General features: G+C 35.4%; 1 protein-coding gene and 1 pseudogene across 1 annotated transcript in view; both read left to right on the top strand.

Moving 5' to 3' along the window:
- Window positions 1-4,740: 4,740 nt before the first annotated feature.
- The window catches only part of TRIM16 (tripartite motif containing 16), a 42,542-nt gene continuing 26,334 nt past the window's right edge, over window positions 4,741-20,948 (top strand). The window contains exons 1-2 of the mRNA XM_074225170.1: window positions 4,741-5,540; window positions 10,213-10,308. Coding sequence (XP_074081271.1) covers window positions 5,022-5,540; window positions 10,213-10,308 — 615 coding nt within the window. The 5' untranslated portion in view covers window positions 4,741-5,021. The remainder of the gene's footprint in view (window positions 5,541-10,212; window positions 10,309-20,948) is intronic.
- LOC141510874 (ras-related protein Rab-6A pseudogene) lies at window positions 14,794-17,618 on the top strand (annotated as a pseudogene).

Genomic DNA, 20,948 nt, shown 5'->3' with positions numbered 1-20,948 from the left:
TTTTTTGGCCATGAAAAGAGCTCCTGACCTATATCTACCTGATATTTTATTTAAACTTTTTGCATTTATATTCCTTAAGGAAACTGGGCTATAGTTTTTCTTTTTCTGCATTTGCTCTTCCTGATTTAAGTATCAAAATCATATTGTGTAATTAATAATGATATATTTCTTTATTTTTTCAAATAGTTTATATAGTTTTTGATTAATTGTTCCTTAATTGTTCAGTAGAATTCCCTTGTAAATCTAACCTGTTTCTTCTATCTGCTTCCATTTTACAAGTAATTTCATCTCATTTTCATTCTAAGTTATGATCACCAAATGCATACATGTTGAATATGTGCACATATAGACACATACATACACAGACATACACAGACACACAGACACACAGACACACACACAGACATACACACACACACACACATACACACCCCTTTTGACCATTTTAGGTGCAATTACACTTGTGTGGCCTGCCCTACCTCCAACATTTCCCCTCTACTTTAAAAGTCATTTCTTTTATGTGAGATAATTTTCTTCATTCTTTTTTTCTAGAACATTTCTTTTTCTTGCCCATAATTTTTTTTACATCATTCCAACATAACCAACTTACTCTTGCACCCTCTCTCTATGTAGAAACCCCAGGTCCATGGAACAGATCTCTCCTTTCAGGCTTTTGAGTTATCTTGAGCTGGGAAAACTATCACCTTGATATTTTGTTGGCTCTTCCACTCCAGAATATTATTTGAGGCACCATTTTGAAGTTGTTTGGAGGGAAAGTTGGGATAGCTCAGCTGCATGCTTCTTTTACTCTGCCATCTTGTTTCCACCTCTGCTTTTTTTAAAAAAGTTTTTTTCTGACAAGGGGAGGAGATATGATATCTCACCACTAGGGTTGGTGAGATAATAGAGGAACATTTAAGGTGGGGGGAAATTTAAGATTATAGTATCTGTATCTAGCAGAGAAGGAGTTAGTAGATAGGGAAAAATAAAGGTAGTAGGAAGAATAGAGAGGGAGCAATCTTCTGAGAAGATGGGAAAACATCATGAGTGTATATAAATGGTTTGACTTGGTGAAAAGGTCAGTTCTATTGGGTGAAGAAGAAAATATCTGAATAATATGAAATAAGAAGTGGGAACTCAACAAATGAACAATATTTTCAGTAAAGTAGGAAGACAAGATCATTAGCTAAGAGCAAAGTGAAGCACATATGGTGGGAGGCTTGGGAAGGATGAATGGTTTGGAAAAGCTGCTTCAGTGAAGGGAGACCAGTTGCTCTGTTACAGTGAAGAAACAGTTGAGATTTTGTAATAGATCTAGTCAGCATAGTTTTATTATTTTCTTTAAAACTCAAGAGCTTTAGGGGCAGCTAGGTGGCACAGTGTGGATAGAGCACCGGCCCTGGAGTCAGGAGTACCTAAGTTCAAATTTGACCTCAGACACTTAATGATTACCTAGCAATGTGACCTCGGGCAAGCCACTTAACCCCATTGCCTTGAAAAAAAACAAAAACTAAAGTGCTTTATGTCCCTGCACTTTTTCCCTTTTCTCTTTCTATTTTCGTAAATCTCTCTCTCTCTCTCTCTCTCTCTCTCTCTCTCTCTCTCTCTCTCTCTCTCTCTCTGTCTCAGTCTGTCTTAGCCTTTGTCTTCTTAGTCTTCTCCTTTAACCTTATATCTGTTTTTGACTCAGGGAAAAGTGGAAGTAAACAACTCAATTTACAATTCAGCATATTATAAAAATAGGATTCTAACTGCCTGGAGGACAAACAGCTTTGTGTGCAAAAGTTGGGCTAATTCTCACTAATACAGGCTAGCTCAATTACAACTGTTTGTATCTCTGTATTTATAAATTCTATTGCCCACAAGTATCCATCGGCAAATTGAACTTTTTCTTCTCCTTGTTTCCACAACTATACAAATGAGAAAAAAGTGATAGAAGGGGAACTATCCTGACAGTTATGATCTTACAAGTGAAATAACTCATTTCTCCATGGTTGCAGTTCTCTTCTACTTACCCCTGCCCCATCCCATATTTTACTTTCTTCCTTTCTTGTTAATCCTTTAACATTCAAGCTTATTATAAACCAATTCCCTACCCTTTCCCCAACCAACCTTTTTTATAAATCCACTTTTGAATTTAACATATTTCTGAAGGGAAATGTTTATGTGTCCATGGGTATATATGGAGGTGGAGGAGTGGAGGGAATGATTAAAATAAAAGTGAGATAATTCAGGGACCTGTAGTGAGGGGGTGGCAGGGGAGGCTGAGTTGAGCCTCACCTCTGTTTGTGAAGGGCTGAACCCTTTCCAGAAAGCTTCCCAGAAAGTCTCTCTTCCAGTCATGGTCTCATAGAAGCCTTGGGTTTAGCTGTTTTATTTCTGCCCTGTTATTTTTTTTCCAAACATATATACCTTTATCTTCCTCTCCTGTAAAATTCCATTTTTATGCTACTTATATATTTACATTCCACATGAGAGTGCTCTAGATTTTTTTCATAGAGCTAAACCTGATCTATGAGAGTAGATAAAATCTGTAGCTAACTATTTCTGCAGGTTGATTTTTGTGATTGACAACTGTATGGAATCAGTTAACTCTTTAAATATTTTTTTAATCACAATGGATTCCTCTGAAATTGAGGAAATCCTGGACTTAATGATCTAGCTTTTACCTTTCTGATTCATTGAAGGGACTAATTTGTACCTCATAAAAAGGCATCCTGGCATTGGGCACATTTTTTCCAGTTAAACATCTCATTATTGGCCCTTTTTCTATGATAGTTTCCAAGAACCATTCCTTTACACATATATTAATTATCCTGTTTGATCCTCAAAAGCTCTGAGGTTTGTGATATAACCCTTTGTATAGATAAGGAAAAAGAAACTTAAAGAAGTCAAGTGACTTGCCCGTATTCACAAAGCTAGTATATGTCTGAGTTGGGTCTGACCCTGGTCTTTCTGGTTTCATCTTCAACATCTATCAACTATTTCACACAGCCTCCTAATTATTTTTAGAATTAATTTTATTGCTATCTTTTGTATTTACATCATCTAAATCTCCCTATTTACCCTTTCCCAGTGTTATCATAACAAAGAAGAAAAAGGTAAAAGAAAAAAGTTTAGGAAAGTTATTGTCAATATACTGACAAAGTTCAATATTATATTCAATGTTTCATTGCAATAGTCTACCATTTCTGCAAAGAAACTGAGGGAAGTGTATAAGACATAATAATCTTACAACATCAATTTCAATTGTTTTTTTAAAATTGTGTCTATTTAAATGGCAGAAGTCCATGCATATTGTTTTTTTGATTGCTTATTTCATTTGGCAGGAGTTTATATGTTTTCACATACTTCCTTGTATTCAATATGTTTATTGCAATATAATAATATTCCATTACATTTATTTGTATTTTGGTAAATGAAGATCCAACCTTTAGAAAATTTACAGTAGTCTCTATGTAGGTTTAGTGAACTTGCTTCAGAATTGATGTAGGTAATTGCTAATTTGCCTATCCTCTTCCAGTGATGTGGCTAAAAGTTTTCAATCCGTTGCCAAGACAGAACTGAATTTTACACAAGAAGTTCAGACTGATGAACTTTCCCGGTAATGAAATACTGTGAACTGCCAGAAGAGGGAGCACCTTTCCTATTTTCTCTCCCCTAATATCCCTAATATCCTAATATACAGATGCCTATGAGTGCATCGCAACTCTGTTTCTTTTGACTATTGTATTTTTTTCCTGATCTTGGGAGATGAATATCATAAACAAAAAAGGTAATGTTATGTTTTTGTGTGCTTTGAAAGTCAGAAGAATCATCAAAAGTCAGTCCCTTCAACACTGGAGATGATTGCAGCAATAGTCAAATTTAATCTTAAGAACTGACCTACTCAACTCATCACAACAGTTAGCTGAGATGTTACATTCTACAAGCAAGATTATTCATTTGTTGACATATTCAGAAATGAATTCTGCCAAGGGAGACAAAAATTGATGTCAACTTTTCCCACAGATGGAAATGTATAAAGGAGAGAGTGACTGATGGTAGTTTCCTAGTAAATATCCCTTTGTAAAAAACAAATTATAGTAATTTATTAAATGATAGTGGATGATATTAACTGACAATAAATAGTGAGGAAAACCCCATAGATTGGTAGCTTGTGAGTAAAACATAGTCCTAGAGAAAACTCCCACCTCCTTAAGTTTATTCTTAAAATCCTAAAGAGTACTTTTGCTCTGGCAACCTGATCTACCAGTTTAAGCAAACCACTAAGAGTGAGCATCCTGCATCTATCCTATACAATTTGTTTAATCAATCTCTAATCAAAAGGCATTCGCTTTGTTTTCAATTCTTAGCTACCACAAAAATAAATATTTAGGCATGGGTCCTTTTTTTTATCATTAATCTCAGCTGGGGATATGCTTGCCTCCTAATTTATTCTTTTTCCTTCCTAATTTATTCTTAGGTTGCTTGAAGTTCCAGGATTTTGATTCTGTGTATCCTGGGATGGTGGGAACAAATTTCATCAAATCTCCCTTTTTTGGGTTCAAGGCAACTGAAATTTAGAGGGTGACTTGGACATAGTAGAGTCGTGGGACTCTAGATAAGAATTTAGTAAATCTTGACAGAGTGACTTTCGTTAATAGAGCACACACTTTCTTTGGCAGAGTAGCTGGAAAAAAAAGATAAAACAGATTATGCTAAATAGCTCTGTGATGCAAGAGATCTGGCAAGGTTTCAGGGAGGAATACAGGAGAGGCTTGAGACTGAGGAGGAGTGGTTCTGAGCTAGCTTTGACCTATATACTAAGTAACCTAACCCAGGCAACATGTAGCTGGCTGTTGGCTCTTGTCCTGGCTAAGAATAATGTAATTAGTAAACCGGTTTTCTGGAGGAGAGGAAACAGTTAAAGTCGCAGTAACAGCTGCAATCATCTAGGCGTGGTTCAGTTCCTTGATTTCTCGTTCAGTTCCTTCTCTGACACGCTGAAGAGGAAAGTTTCTGTATTGAGACCCTTTCAAATGGCAGAATTAGATAGAATAGCTCCAGTAATCCAGTCCACTCCTCGGACACCAGCACTGCTCAAAGCTTTTACTGAGACAGAAAGCCATGAAGAGGAAGAGGATAAAGGGAACATATGGAGTTCTGGAAATGAACTTAGAAGAAGACTGGAGGAGATACTGGCTGGTTCTGAAAAGGAAGAAAGGATTCCAGAGCTGGGAGCTATTAGTAGTGGGGAGACTGAGATCACTTGTGACTTCTGCCTGGAGAGGAAAGTGAGGGCAGTGAAGTCCTGCTTGACCTGTATGGTGAATTACTGTGAAGATCACGTTCGGCCCCATCATGAGAACAGCAAGCTCTACAGTCATCAGTTGACCAAGCCAGTAAGAGATACAGACCCACATAAGTGCTCAGCCCACCAGGGCCAACTTGTTTGGTTTTGCTCTCTGGAGCAACAATGCATCTGTGAAGAATGTGCTAAGGAATACCACAGGGGCCACCCTATTCTCTCCCTAGGGGCAGTCAGGAGGGAAAAGCAGGTGAGCTGCTCAGGGTTCTTGGGGTGGGGTCATTTTATATATATATATATATATATATATTCATAGGGAGGATCAAGAGTGGGGCATGAACTAGGCATCTAGGGTTTTCCACACTTAGTTTACTTTTAAATTTGTTCTTACTTGAGTTTTTAAAAGTAAATATTTAAAAAATTAATTACTTATTTTAATTTTCTGTGTATTAATCATTTTCTCTATCCTCAGCTATTCTGAAAAGAAAAAACCCATATCAGAAGCCTTCTTCCATCCTACTTCTCTCACCCCCCATTCTTTCAGACTCCAAAAAAGGAAGTTGTTTAAAATAGATCACTATATCTTTCCTGTAGGATTTGTATCTAACAGTCTGTTAAGGCTTTTTATATATTTTTCTAAAAATTGTAAGATGTATGTGTTAGTAAACAATTCAGAAAGCATGTACTATTATATGAGTCACATTTGTAAGAGTATCTCATTTTTATAGCCCTTTATGGTTTTCAAAGTACTTTTCATTACCAATAGCTCTGAGATGTGGATATTAGAACTATTATTACCTCCATTTTACAAATAAGGAAATTGAAGCTTAGAGGAATTATATTACTAAACCTTAACTAAAATTCAAACACAGGTCTCTTTGCTCTATATCACACTACATTAGAAATATCTCCTTTCTGATTTTATGTAGTAGGTAAGTGACTGCTGCTGACATTTATGTACCACAACACAGAAATTATGGAGGTAAGATACACCTAGGTTTTATTATTATGAATTATCATAGATTTAGGTTCCAGACACAAAAATAAATCTGAACAACTTATTCAAGTCCTCCTATCAACAAAATTATGTCAGAGTTGACAGAGAAAAAATTCTTTCACATATTGTAACCTTATACATTCCTCTTAGGTCTTAAAAGTTAAAGGAAAGACATACTCTATCATGTTTCCTTCAATGTCATAAAAGCTGAAAAAATTTAGTTAAACTGTTATCTCATATATATAAACAAACCCTGTTAAATAGACTTGAAAAATGACTCAACAACAACAAATATAAAAGCAGCAACTGTGACATAAATGGTATAATGGAAAGAACACAAGTATAATTGAAAGAGCATGATATAGTGGAAAGATTCAAGAGGCCTAATTCTTCTTATCTCTTCTGCTAGCTAGTGGTGTAACCTTGGGCAAAGTCATTTCATTTTTCTGAGCCTCTGTTCTCTCATTTATAAGATGAAGGGGTTAGTTTAGGAGATTTCTAAGATATACCCTAGCTATAAAATTCTTATGACCATTTTAGAACATGCAGTTGTTTTTCCCTAGCTTCTAAAAAATTATTACTTTCATTAAATGCTAAGTATTAGAAGGACAATTAAAGAAAATAATCCCCTCATCTCTTATTTTTTCCCCTTCTTTCTCCCTAAAATATTTATAGTGATGCTAAATCTATTCATTTCAGAAAGGCTACTTTGTCAATCCAGAAAAATTTACATAAAAAAATCTTTCCTCAAACAAAAAAGAAAGATATGAGTCAGGAGAAAATGAGTCAATTAGTTTCTATTTTGCCTTTTCCTCATCTGTTATGGAAACTGACTTTTTATACAGGCAATGATGTTTTAGTATGTCCCTAAGCTAAAGAATAAGAGAGATAATCTTTGCTCTTTGAAACTGATTTTAGTATCTGAATTTGTGTTGCCTATAAAATACCAGTCTTTTATTGATATTTTATTTTAATAGGAATGTGCAACTGATTTTCATACATAGATTGAATGAAAGAGCATTTATTTAATGCTTGCAATGTATAAATTGGCACTAAGCCAATTCTATTCTACACCAGAAAAACAAGACGATTTTTGCTCTGAAGGAACTCACTTTCTAATAGAGGATAAAATATATAAGTTTTAACTGTAAGTCCAGTTATATGGGCCTCAGGGTGCAGCAGTAAAGCAGATGGTAATTAATCATTTTAATATCACTTCCACTGATGCATCATATTCATTTTTGATAATAAACCATCAAAGACTTAGGACAATTCCTTTCTTTTTTGGATCTTCAGTTACTATAGTTGTAGAACCTATAGAAGTAGTTTCCAGTTCCTTTAGGAAACAGGGTTTGCTTCCTAGGATAGTGGCTTACAGGACTTGGCTGGAAGTAGGAATGGATATCTGAAGGATATAGATATTCCCAAGATTCTTGACTTCAGAATCTTGGATTATCTCTCTCTGGGTCTGAAGAAAGGTAGTGGTCATTTGGCAAAGGGTGACTACCCTGGGTCATGATGCCTCACAAACTCTCGGATTTTCTCAGATACTCTGTATGTATGTAGGAATAGGATTATCACCTCCTAGGATAATCATCTTGCTCTAGTTACAGCTCTACTCTTAGTCTTAATATAACATTCATGTGATTATTACCTATCTTGAAGTTCTGTATACTAATGCAGTTACAGGTCCAATTTCTATTCCTTATATTTATTCTTTTTATATTTATGTACTTGAACTTGTCCCTTTGGGGCTATTGGTCTAGGCTGAAAACCAAGTCAATAATGTTAATATTGTGGCTTTATCTGTCTTTTATAGACATTACAAAATCTTATTTTTGACCAATGATCAATATTAAATGAGATAATATCTTTTCTAAAAAAGAGATGTGCTAGTACTTAAGATGATACTTGGACAGAGGAGGCATTAGTAAATTTATGGTTTTTCCCCCTTCCTTCATGGAGCATGGAATAAAGTCAGGGAAATTAATATTTTCTTGGATAGTTTAGTTTGGTAACCACTTTTGATTCAGTGTTGCTTTGAACTATTCTGGAAATATATTCCATATGTCAGTGAATTATAACTTCCATTCTCTCTGTTGGTGATGTCATTCACTTCTCCCAAATCTTCTGAATTTAGGGAATTAATTGAATTTGGACTTGGGAGATGCTCAGCACTAATTTCTCCCCAGTCTCAGTTTTTGATCCCTGAACTAAAAGGAAATATAAGTCAATACAATAGACATTCATTAAATACCTATTATGTGATAGGTGCTGGAGATGCAAAGATAAAAATGATACAGTCTACTGTATAGGATGTTACATATTGGTGCGGGGAGAGGAAGGAACCAATTTGGAAACAGGAAAGAAGAAAAAAAATTCATCAAACAGAAGAGATACTCTTCCCAGGAAAGATACTATATTTGCTATGCAGCATTTGATGATTTCCAAGTGAGATTTAGCTTTGAGATAAAGAGTTGGATTGAATGAACTAAGGGAAAGAGTAGAAGCTAGAGGGAAATCCCTTGGTGGAGGGAGGATTTCCTCAAATATATAATTCATATATTAGAATACACTGCCACCTGACATTACACTCACTTGGTGAGGTGTTTGCATTTAGAATTTCAGACATTTCAGATATTAAAAAACAATTAGATTGCCTCTGCTTTTGATAATGAGTTTATTCACCAAAGAGCTGGTAGTATGCCCAGGATCTCCTATTAAGACATAGATTGAGTGTCAATGGGTTTAAAGATGGAAGGCACATTAAGAAATCATTTATTCCAGGGATTCTTAACCTTGGGTTGATAGCTAGATTTCAGGGGGACCACAAATTGATTTGGAAAAATACATTTTTATTTCAATAGAATTTATTTCCTTTATAATCCTACATTTTTTTTATTTTATGTATTTGAAGACATCATTCTAAGAAGTGTTTTAACCAGACTACCAAAGGATAAACTGAGAACCTGAATAATTAAGTTTATGAGGTAGGCTTTCAATCCAGGTCTTTCTAATTAAAAGTTGAGCATTCCACTACTTGACACTTTATCAAGGAAGCATTTTCTTCTGGTTAATCACTGAGGCTGTTGGTCTTCTCCTAAGGCTTCAATGTCTTTAGGGATGATAAGGCATTCCACTCTGAGACTTGCTTGCTTGACTTGCTAGCCATTATACTCTGCTGGTATATTGAAACTTTGAAAACATTTTCTGGATATAATGGCAGATAAAAATTAATCCTTACCTTTGAATTTCATTAGCACATAATGACCTAAAGTTTTCTATATGGACATTTGTTATTAAGTTTCTAGGCTTATTTTTCTTTTCATTCTCACAGCTGGGTAAATTAAGTTTATCTGTTTATTTTATTTTATTTATTTTGAATTTTACAATTTTTCCCCTAATCTCACTTCCTTTCCTCCACCCCTACAGAAGGCAATCTGTTAATGTTTATTTATCTCAGTTTTTAAGAGCATTTATTACATATCTACTTTGGGAAAGGATAATGGTGTACAATTTTAAAAAGTGGTAAATTTAAGAAGCATTTCCCCCCTTTCAAACAGCTCAGTTCTCTCAAAAAATGATTCATTAACTCTAAGCATGAGATGAAATTAGATAAAAGTCTCTTTTTAGAAATTCCAGAATAATAAAGCTCGAGATTTGTGAGTCATTAGCCCCAGTGGGGAAATAAAAAGAGGAAAGTTCAGCACCACCTGATACATTTATTTCTGAACCCTTCTGAATTTGTTCAATGGCTCCTGGTTATTGGGTCTCCGCACTTTGTACATTCAATTTATAGGAAGACAAGCTTACTCAACAGTATGATTGAAGTTATTTCCCAGAAATTATGTTAGACAGTAACTCCTCTTCTCATAGGTAAAGAGCAGAGACCCTCCAGAGATAAATTCTCTTTTTCTTCTAATAGGCTGAACTTCAGCAGGCTCAGCAGAACTTTGACAGGAAGATCAAAGCAACTGAAAATGTCATTACCAGACTACAAGCTGACAACAAATCAATTTTGGTAAGAATGGTTCAGGTAAACTTTGATGACACCTCTGTCTGGCAAAACTTTTTTTTAACAATTATTTTATTATATTTTTTAATTTTAATATTTTTTTTGTTTTTCCAACCACATGCAACATTAGTTTTTACCAGTCTTTTTCTTTGCAAGGTTCTAAGTTTTACATTACCTCCTTCCCTCTTTTCCCTCACCCTTTCCTCTGACAGAAAGCAATCTAATATATGCTGTACATGTATAGACTAGACCCATATTAATAAACATAGATCCATATTAAACATGTTGTAAAAGAAGAATCAAATCTAAATGAGAGGAAAATTATTAGAGAGAAAAATGACAATACATAAGACAACTTTTAAAAATTGAAGATACTAAGCTTTGGTCCTAAACTCTATAATTCCTTCTCTGATATGGATGGTATTTTCCAATTCTTTTAGAATTGTCTTTGATTATTGTACTGCTGAAATGAACAAATCTATCATAATTGATCATCATTCAATGTTGTTGTTAGTGTATAATGTTCTTCAATGTATAATATTCTTCAGTGTATTATGTTTTTCTTAGCATCAATTTGTGCAAGTCTTTCCATGATTTCTTATAGAACACATTCATACACCACAATTTGTTCAGCCATTCCCCAAATGATGGGCATTCCCTCAATTTCTAATCTTTTGCTACTATGAAAAGAACTGCTATGAATATTTTTGTACATGTGGGACTTTTACCCTTTTTTGTGATCTCTTCAGGATACAGAACTAGTAGTGGTATTGCTCTATCAAAGGGTATGCACAGTTTTATTGCCCTTTGGGCATAATTCCAAAATGCTCTCAGAAAAGTTAAATCAGTTCACAATTCCACCAACAATGCATCAGCATCCGTTTTCCCCTATCCCCTCCAATATTAAACATTTTCCTCTTTAGTCATATTGACCAATCTGATAGGTGTGAGGTGATACCTCAGAATTGTTTTAATTTTCACTTCTCTAATCAATAATGATTCAGAGCATTTTTTTTATATGACTGTAGATAGTTTTAATTTCTTCATCTGAGAATTCTGGCCAAAATTCTTAAAAGAAGTTTTGGTCATATGCAGTCTCAAACAGATCAGTTTCTTGGACTGAGAAAGTCCCTAATGGAAAGTTTCCATATCCAAGAAAGATTCTCTCATTATTTTTTATTTTTAGTATTTCAGGATAGTGGATGTTAGAATTAAGCACTCAGTTGACTAGAGCAGTTATCTCCAAAGGGAAAGCTGGGGTTCCTTAGAGGACTGTGGAATGACCCCAGGGAAGTTCTGGCTTCATATTGTGTGAAACACAATCATATTGTATGAAACAATCAAACATTTTTGTAAAGACTATTATAATCTTTTTTTTAGGTTTTGCAAGGCAAATGGGGTTAAGTGGCTTGCCCAAGGCCACACAGCTAGGTAATTATTAAGTGTCTGAGGCCAGATTTGAACTCAGGTACTCCTGACTCCAGGGCTGGTGCTCTATCCACTGTGCCACCTAGCTGCCCCTATAATCTTACTATACCCCAGATACTACTAGAGTCTAAAAGGTTACAAAGAATGAAATAATCCCAGATTTCAGGAGTTTATATTGTAATCATAGAAATAGCAAGAACATATATTAAATATATACTGAATAATTATATAGAGATTAGATGTTACTTTATTAGAATAAGGAAATCCAGGGTGAGGAATGTTGTGATTTTTCCAAGGTTGTACAGTTTTCATGGATCAGGCAGGATTGAACACAAGTCTCTTAGTTTCATGACTGACCCTCTATTACTTCATACAAATTACATAAAATAGTTTAAGAGTGAGGGCATTAGCAGCAGGGAATATTAGAAGGTGTAGAAGGTGATGCTTCTTAAACAGAAGAGATGAATTGTTAGGTAGAGGTGAAGTAATGCATTCCATTAGGGCCCTGTTGTAAAGGAGTTTAAGAACCAAACACAAGGTTTTCCATTTTATCCTAGAGGCAGTTAAAAATCTAAAACAATTTACTAAGTGCTATGTTCAGATCAATGTTTAAGGAAAATCACTTTTGGGGCTGTGTGAATGAATTGGAGAAGCCCTTGAAGCAGGTTATGAGGGCCTGAAATAAGGTTGTAGCTCTGTGATTAGGGAGAAGAGATTGGATTGGAGAGATGTTCTAAAGGTAGAAATGGCAAGATTTTGCAACTGGAAATATTTAGTAAGGGAGAATGGAAACCAAGGATAATGCCAAGGTTATGAACCTGGGAGATTGGAATGACAATGCCTTCAAGGGACATAGAAGTTAAGAAGGGTGAGTTTAGGGGCAAAGATTTGGACATACTGTATTTGAGATGTTTTCAGGACATTCAATTCAAAATTTTTGATAATGATATGTGATTGAAATTCAATAGAGAAAGGGCTATGAAGCATTTATGTGGGTGCACCTACCTCAGAGTGATTGTGAGAACAAAATGAAATAACATATGTATAGGGTATTGACCCTCTTATTAGTTAAACCTATTAGATGATGGGGTCACCAAAAGAATAGAAAAGAAAAAAGGCCTAGGACAGAACCTTGGGGAACATCCATGATTGGTGAGATGATGAGTCAGCCAAAAAAAAAAAAGAGTGGACAATTAGGAGCACAAAGAGAGAAATAGCACAAAAACATGAGAGAGAGAGAGAGAGAGAGAGAGAGAGAGAGAGAGAGAGAGAGAGTAAATAACCAGGAAGTGAGGGTGGTCAGCAGTATAAGTTGCAGTAAATTGGGTGACAAGAATAAGGATAGAGAAAAGACTATCATATTTGGAAACTGAAAGATCATTAGTAATTTTGGAGAGAATATTTTTAGTTAAGTGAAGAGATCAGAAGTCAATTTGTAAAGGGTGAGTAAAGAATAAGAGGCTAGGAAGTGTAGGTAGTGATAGAGACAAGTTTTTATCCATTTATTTACTCATTCACTCATTTATTTTTTGGAGGAGAGTTAAGGGAAGTTATATGAAGATGGGTTATGTTCTCACTGTTCTCACTGCTGTTGTTCCTAATAGTTTGCCGTAGAACAGACCGTTCCAAACCAACTCAAACCAAGAATTTGCAGCTATTATTGTAGAATCTCACCTCGACTTCCACCCCAGCTCCTCCATGTCCCTACTACCCTTTGCCCCTGGATCATTTCTGGCTTTGATTTCACTCAGAGCAGAGGTTTTGTACTTCTAGGTAGAGGCTGATGAAAATTACCACTCCTTCCCCCTTCCCCCTTTCCCTCTAATCTATACTTTACATTAGTCAGTGGGCTTTCCTCATTATCCTCAGTTAAAACTATTTAAAGTGTCAATGATCTGCTAATTCTCAAATCATAAGGCATTTTCTGAATCATTTTTTTGATGAACATTTGATATATCCTCTTCTGGATTCTTTCTGTGTCCTTTTCCCACATAAATGACTTCTTCTTTTCCCTCTCCATAACCTACCCCCTAATTGCAGTTATTTTTCAAGGTCTGTCCTGGATACTCCCCTTTGTATACTCTCTCACTTGGTGGCTTCCTCAGTTCGCATCATCTCTATACAAATAACTCAGATCTATATATCCAGTCCTTTAGCTCTCTCCTGAATTTTACTCCTTTATCATCAAATAGCTATTGAACATTACAAACTTAATGTAACATAGCTATCACAAATTCAACATGTCAAAATCACAATTTGTCTTTTGAAACTCATTCTTTTTCTGAATTTCTCTATTTGTTTTAGACAGCATCACCGTCCAGGCTTACAAACCATGGCATTATCTTTGACTCTTTTCTCTCCTTCACCCCATAATTGTCAGTTGATAATTTTTGAAGTTTCTTCTTCCACGTCTCTCACACCTCTGTCTCCTTCTATTATTTGGAATCAAAGAAGCATAGAATGTTAGACCAAAAAGGAAATTTAGAGATTATCTTTTTTAACCCTTAATTCTATTTTTTGCTATTTTAAAGAAATATGATCCACATTTTTTGTTTTTAATACTACAAAATTTTCCAGTTCATGTCCCTACTCTTTGAACCCTCTCCTTTATTTGAGAAAAATTATTAAATACCAAACCATAAATTTGGAAATGCAAATTAAAACAACTTTGAAGTTCTACATTATATTCCACAGCTGACAAAAAATAAAAATGACAGGTGTAGAAAGGCTTGTGGTAAAAGATGTTGTGAACTGGTCCAGTCATTTGGGAGGCAATTTTGAACTTTGCTAAGAAAATTATTAAATTTACCCTCAAGAACCTCTGTAGAGAGACTCGAGCACTTGAGCAAGTTGGTCTGCCCTGTCCTCTCCTCTCATTTTTCTGGACTCCCCCTCCCACCCCCACCCCCACTCCTCACCCATTCATCTCCTCTTGAATTTTGCAGGATTTCCTCTCCCCCCCTCCATTTCCTGCAGTTCCTCTGCTTTTAGGGTCTGGGACTGCAGGGAGCACTCGGTGCTGGATAGTTGGGCTGAAGTACTAGCTCCAGCTCATAATGTCTGTTAGAAAGATATCTTTGATCACCATATGACAATCTTGAAAACCCTTACCTAGAAACAATTTATATTGACTTTTTAACAAAAGAAATGAATTTGGAAGATAGAAAAATCAGGATGCAGCTGTGGGATCCTGCAGGTCAGAAATGTTTCCATGGTCTCATTCCCAGTCACAGCCAGGATACCGTTGCACCCGTAGTATTTCATATCATCAATGTAAACATTCCAGCTTACTATAAAATGGATTGATGATGTCAGAGTGGAAAGGGGAAATGCTGTTATCATTATGCTACTGGAAAAATAAACATCTTGCTGACAAGAGGCAATTGTTATAGAGGAAAGAAAAGCCAAAGAGTTCAATGTTAGGTTGGTTTGGTTTTTTTTGCAACCAGTTCAAAAGCAGAATACAACGAAAAACAGTTGTTTTTTTTTGACAAGTGGGAGCAGCTATGCCTGGGATGCACAGCATACAAGATAATAGCAGAGAAAACATGAGTGGCATGAAACTGGAAAAGCTTGGACAGCAGTCAGTTAACAAAGGAAGCTATTCTGCTTATATCAAATGGCTCCTTGAATCGTTTACCATAATCTCACTGCTTTTGCTTCCTTATTCTTTATTGATCAAAGAATTGCAATTAATCATTGCTGGCTGTCTTGTGGAGAAGATCTATTAGTTTCCCAAGCATACACACATAAAGAATATGGCAGTGTCTTCATTATTATATAAAAAGCCAAAATAGTCCATCATATTCCAGCAATAACTTTAAAAACTAGATACATTTTCTTAACATTTGTTCCATTTTAAAAATATGATAATACACTTTGGAATCATGAAAATCTCAAAGATCTTGAGTTTGACTTCAGGTTCAAAATAGCACTCACCTCTCTACCTGATCTTTCTCTCAGTTTCCCATTATCCCTCCAAATCAACCTGCCCTTGATACCTTTACTTTTGCCTCATAAATCTCACTAGAAATAGTGAGTGAGAAATAGTGACTATTAGCAGTCAAGACAGGCAGATTTGGAATATCTGAGTCAGCCTTCAGCATTAGAAATAACTCAACCTTCTGTCCTTGGACAAAGATAGATAGCATGAACCTTCCAGCTCACTCATAAAATTCTTTTGAGACAAAGCCAACTTGACATTAAAGAAACAAGTTTCACTGAAGTTTCATCAAAAGATGGAGAATAGGCTTAAGGAATGATTTTGTTGTTTTGGATGAGACAGCATAAGCGACCGGCAAGAATATCATTCTTTGGCCAAGAAAAAGGATTACTTTCATATGTGTTTACCCAAACAATACAACAGCATGTTGTATTTTTTAAAGTAATTGAATGGGGCAGCTAGGTTGCGAAGTGGTTAGAGTACCGGCCCTGGAGTCAGGAGTACCTGAGTTCAAATCTAGCCTCAGACACTTAATAGTTACCTAGCTGTGTGGCTTTGAGCAAGCCACTTAACCCCATTGCCTTGCAAAAACTAAAAAAAAAGTAATTGAACTCATTCCTTGTGGTAAAATTGGGTAGACTGTTGGGAAAACTGGAAGTTAGTATGGCAGAACCTTAGATTAGACCAATACCTCATGCCCTATACCAAGGTAAGATCAAAATGGATACAGGAACTAGACATAAAAAGCAATATTATAAGCAAGCTAGGAGATCAAGGACTAGTTTATCTGTCAGATCTATGGAAAGGGAAGCAGTTTATGACTAAGGAAGAGATGGAGAACATCATTAAAAATAAACTAGATAATTTTGATTGCATTAAATTTAAAAAGATTTTGCACAATCTTGTAACCAAGATCAAAAGAAATATAGTAAATTGGGAAAAAATTTTTATGACTAGTGTTTTTGACAAAGAACTCATCTCTAAAATATTCAGAGAACTGAGTCAAATTAAAAAAAAGACAAGTCATTCCCAAATAGACAAGTCGTCAAAGGATATGCAAAGGCAATTTACAGATGGGGAAATCAAAGCAATCCATAATCATATGAAAAATTGCTCTAAATCACTAATTATTAGAGAAATGCAAATTAAAACATTTCTGAGGTACCACCTCACACCTCTCAGACTGGCCAATATGACTAGAAAGGGGAATGATCATTGTTGGAAGGGATGTTGGAAATCTGGGACACTAATACATTGTTGGTGGAGCTGTAATTCATCCAACCTTTCTGGAGAGCAATTTGGTATTATGCCCAAAGGGTAATAAAAATGTGCATACTCTTTGATCTAACAATACCACTACTGGGTCTATACCCTGAAGAGATTATGAAAAAAAGTAAAAACATCACCTGTATAAAAATGTTCATAGCAACTGTTTACGTGGCAAAGAAATGGAAATTGAGGGAATGTCCATCAATTGGGGAATGGCTTAATAAACTGTGGTATATGTCCCTGATGGAACACTATTTTTCTATTAGAAACCAGGAGGGATGGGAATTTAAGGGAAGCCTGGAAGGATTTGCACAAACTGAGGCTGAGTGAGATGAGCAGAGCCAGAAGAACATTATACACCCTAATAGCAACATGGGACTGATGATCAACCTTAATGGACTTGCTTATACCAATAGGGCAACAATAAGGCACAATTTTGGGGTATCTGTGACAGGGAATGCCAACTGTATCCTAAGAAAGAATTGTGGAGTTTGAACAAAGACCAAGGACTACCTTTAATTTAAAAAAAGTCTTATCATGCAATCCTGCTATATCTCATACTATATGTTTCTTCCTTAAGGATATGATCTTTCTCTCTCATCATATTCAACTTAGATCAATGAATACTAAGGAAATTATGTAAAGACTGGCAAACTGCCTTCTGTGGTGGGTTGGGGGAGGGAAGCAAGATTGGGGGAAAAATTGTAAAACTCAAACTAAATAAAACCCTTCTAAAATTAAAAAAATAAAAAAATGAAAAAAGAAACATACATTCTATACCTCCTGTCTGAGAGGTGATGAACATGTACTGCAGATTGAGAGAATTTTTTTTGATATGACCAATTGGAGACTTTGTTTTGTTTTACTAAATGTTTTTGTAACAAGAGTTTTGTTTTTCTTCCTTTCACAATGGAAAGGAGGGAGATAGAATGAGAAGGCATATTTCCAGTAAAAAAAAAGGAATGGGCAGAACCAAGATGGCAGAGTAAGGAGTAAATCATAATAACTCTCTCATATTCAACTCCAAACAACCATAAAATACTATCCCCAAACAAATTCTGGATCAACAGATATAGCCAAAAATGGGGTGAAGCAATCTTTTAGCCCAAGAAACTTGGAAGATAGGCAAGAAAAGTCTGTTTCACTCAAATAAAAGGGGAGCCCTGTCCAGGATAAGAAACATCATGACAAGTAAGCAGCAAACCCCACCTCAGCAAACCAGTGGGAGATTCTGAGCTCCAGTGAGGTAGAGAAGCAAAAGTCAACATGAGGACCTACCACATGCCTCAGCATAGCCAGGGGAGTGGGCAAACTTCAGCTATGAAAACTGTCTCATGCTTCACCATAGCCCTAGGCAAACAGGCAGCCTCCAGTGGCTAGATCTCCTTTGGCTTCAGAGTAGCCCCAAGGAAATGCAGAAATATCCCATGGCCTCAGTTACCAGTTCAAATGCTGCAAATGACTAGAAAGAAACAATTCAAATATTGGGGAGCCACAGTCAGTGAACTGAGCAGCTGCAATATTAAAGAAGTGGAGGTTATACATGTACAACCATGTTAAATATAATTCCATATTACTCATGTTGTGAAAGAAAAATCAGAACAAAAGGGTGAAAATCATGAGAAGGAAAAAATATATCAAACAAATTTTAAAAAGTGAAAATAGTATAGCATCCAAATTCTTTTTTTTAGGTGTTTGCAAGGCAAATGGGGTTAAGTGGCTTGCCCAAGGCCATACAGCTAGGTAATTATTAAGTGTCTCAGACTGGATTTGAACCACCCAGGTACTCCTGACTCCAGGGCTTTGTCCAATGCACCACCTAGCCACCCCAGCATCCAAATTTTTAAGTTACAGGTTCATGACCACACAAGAGATAGATAGATAGAGAGCATTACAAATATAAAATAGTTAATTTTAATATTAAATTAAAAAGTTTTTGCATAAACAAAACCATTGAAATCAAGATTAGAAGGAAAGCAGGAAGTTGGGAAACAATTTTATAGCATGTGACTCTGATTATGGTTTCATTTCTCAACAAATAGAGAACTAGGTCAAATTTATAAAAACATATATAAACATATAAAAATGTTCAAAGGATAGAAAAATGTGGTTTTCAGATGAAGTCAGTTATTTATAGGCATATGAAGAAGCAAAGAAGCACTTCAAATTGCTTTAGATCAGAGAAATGCAAATTAAAACAACTCTGAGAGGCAACTATATGGTACTATGGATAGAGCACCGGCCCTGGAGTCAGGAGGACCTGAGTTCAAATCCAGCCTCAGACATTTAATAATTACCTAGGTGTATGACCTTGGACAAGTCACTTGACCCCATTGCCTTAAATAAAAATTACAAAAAATAAAGAAAAAACAACTCTGAGGTACCACTTCACATCTGTCAGATTGGGTAATATGAAAAAAATGGAAATTAATAAATATTGAAGAGGATGTGGTAAACTTGGCAGACTAAATGTATTGTGATCCAACCATTCTGGAGAATAACTTGAAACTCTTCCCAAAGAGTAACCAAGCTGGGCATATCCTTTGATTCAGCAATACTGCTACTAGATTTGTATCTAAAAGAGATGATTAAAAAAGGAAAAGGACCTCCATGTGTAAAAATATAGCAGCCCTTTTCATGGTGGCAAAATATTGGAAATTAAGGGGATGCCCATCAATAAGAAATGATGAACAAGAAGATTTCAGAAAAACCTGGGAAGACTTGTATGAAATGATGCAAAGTGATATGACCAGAATCAGGAAAACATTATACACAATATCAGCAATTTTGTGTGATGATTAACTATGAATGACCCAGCTTTTCTCAGCAATACAATAATCTTAGGTATGTATAAAGAACTCAGGAAGAAAAATGCTATCCCCATCCAGATAAAAAACTGAATGTGGATTGAAGTATACTTTTTTCACTTACTTTATTTTTTTCATGTTTTTCCCCCTTTGAGCCATTTCTTCTCTCACAACTGTGATTAATGTGGAAATATGCTTTACATGATAGTACATATATAATCTCTATCAAATTGCCTACCATTTTCAGAAGGGGGAGGGCAAGAAATGAGGAGGAAAAATTTTGAACTCAAAATTTTATAAATATTAATGCTAAAATTGTCTTGATATGTAAGTGGGGAAAATAAAATATTATTAAAAAAGAAAAAATGCAATAAAAAGAAGGAAAAATTGACAAATATATATCTAATAGGTTATGTAACATCTTGAACTTGTAAGTTTACTAAAGAAGTAGACACTACCAAGACAAAGGAAATGAATTTTATTAATTGTTTTTTTGGACTGAGGTTAATTGTTGCATCTAAATTTGTTAATTGTTAATCTAAATTTGTCTGCTTTTAAATTTTTTTATTTAGATTTTTGAGTCATTGTGTATATTGTCCCCCTAATTCTGCAAATTATACTCTACAATTGTTCATCTGTCTTCCCATATTTCTTTGAATTCCTTGGGCTCAATTTTCTATTTGTACAATAATATTCCATTCCATTCCATAGCATATTTTTTTTTCCCTAATCAAGAAGGAACTTTCTTCTTCCATATTTTGAAGTTTTTTTTGCAAGGCAATAGGGTTAAGTGGCTTGCCCAAGGTCACACAGCTAAGTAATTATTAAGTGTCTGAGGCCGGATTTGAACTCAGGTAGTCCTGAATCCAGGGCTGGTGCTCTATCCACTGCGCCACCTAGCCGCCCACTCTTCTTCCATTTTTAATACTATTATGAAAAAGTACTTTGAATATTTTGGTCTAAAAATACGGGACTGATGGTGAGCCCAAGGCATTGGGGTATCTGTACTCTCTTCCTTTCCCTATGGACCTCTCTTAACTTTGGACCTAGGCATTTAGTCCAAACAAAGGTTTAGTTCTAGGAAGTCTGTCCCCTAATGAGGACAATTAGCCCCCTTTTTTCTCACATTTCTAGGACAGTCACTTCCAAGTCTATATCTATATCTATATCTATATCTATATCTATATCTATATCTATAT

Source organism: Macrotis lagotis, chromosome 2 (genome assembly GCF_037893015.1).
Source record: "Macrotis lagotis isolate mMagLag1 chromosome 2, bilby.v1.9.chrom.fasta, whole genome shotgun sequence".
NCBI lineage: Eukaryota > Metazoa > Chordata > Mammalia > Peramelemorphia > Peramelidae > Macrotis > Macrotis lagotis.
Note: the sequence above shows the minus strand (reverse complement) of the source record. Positions and strands in the feature narration are given on the sequence as shown.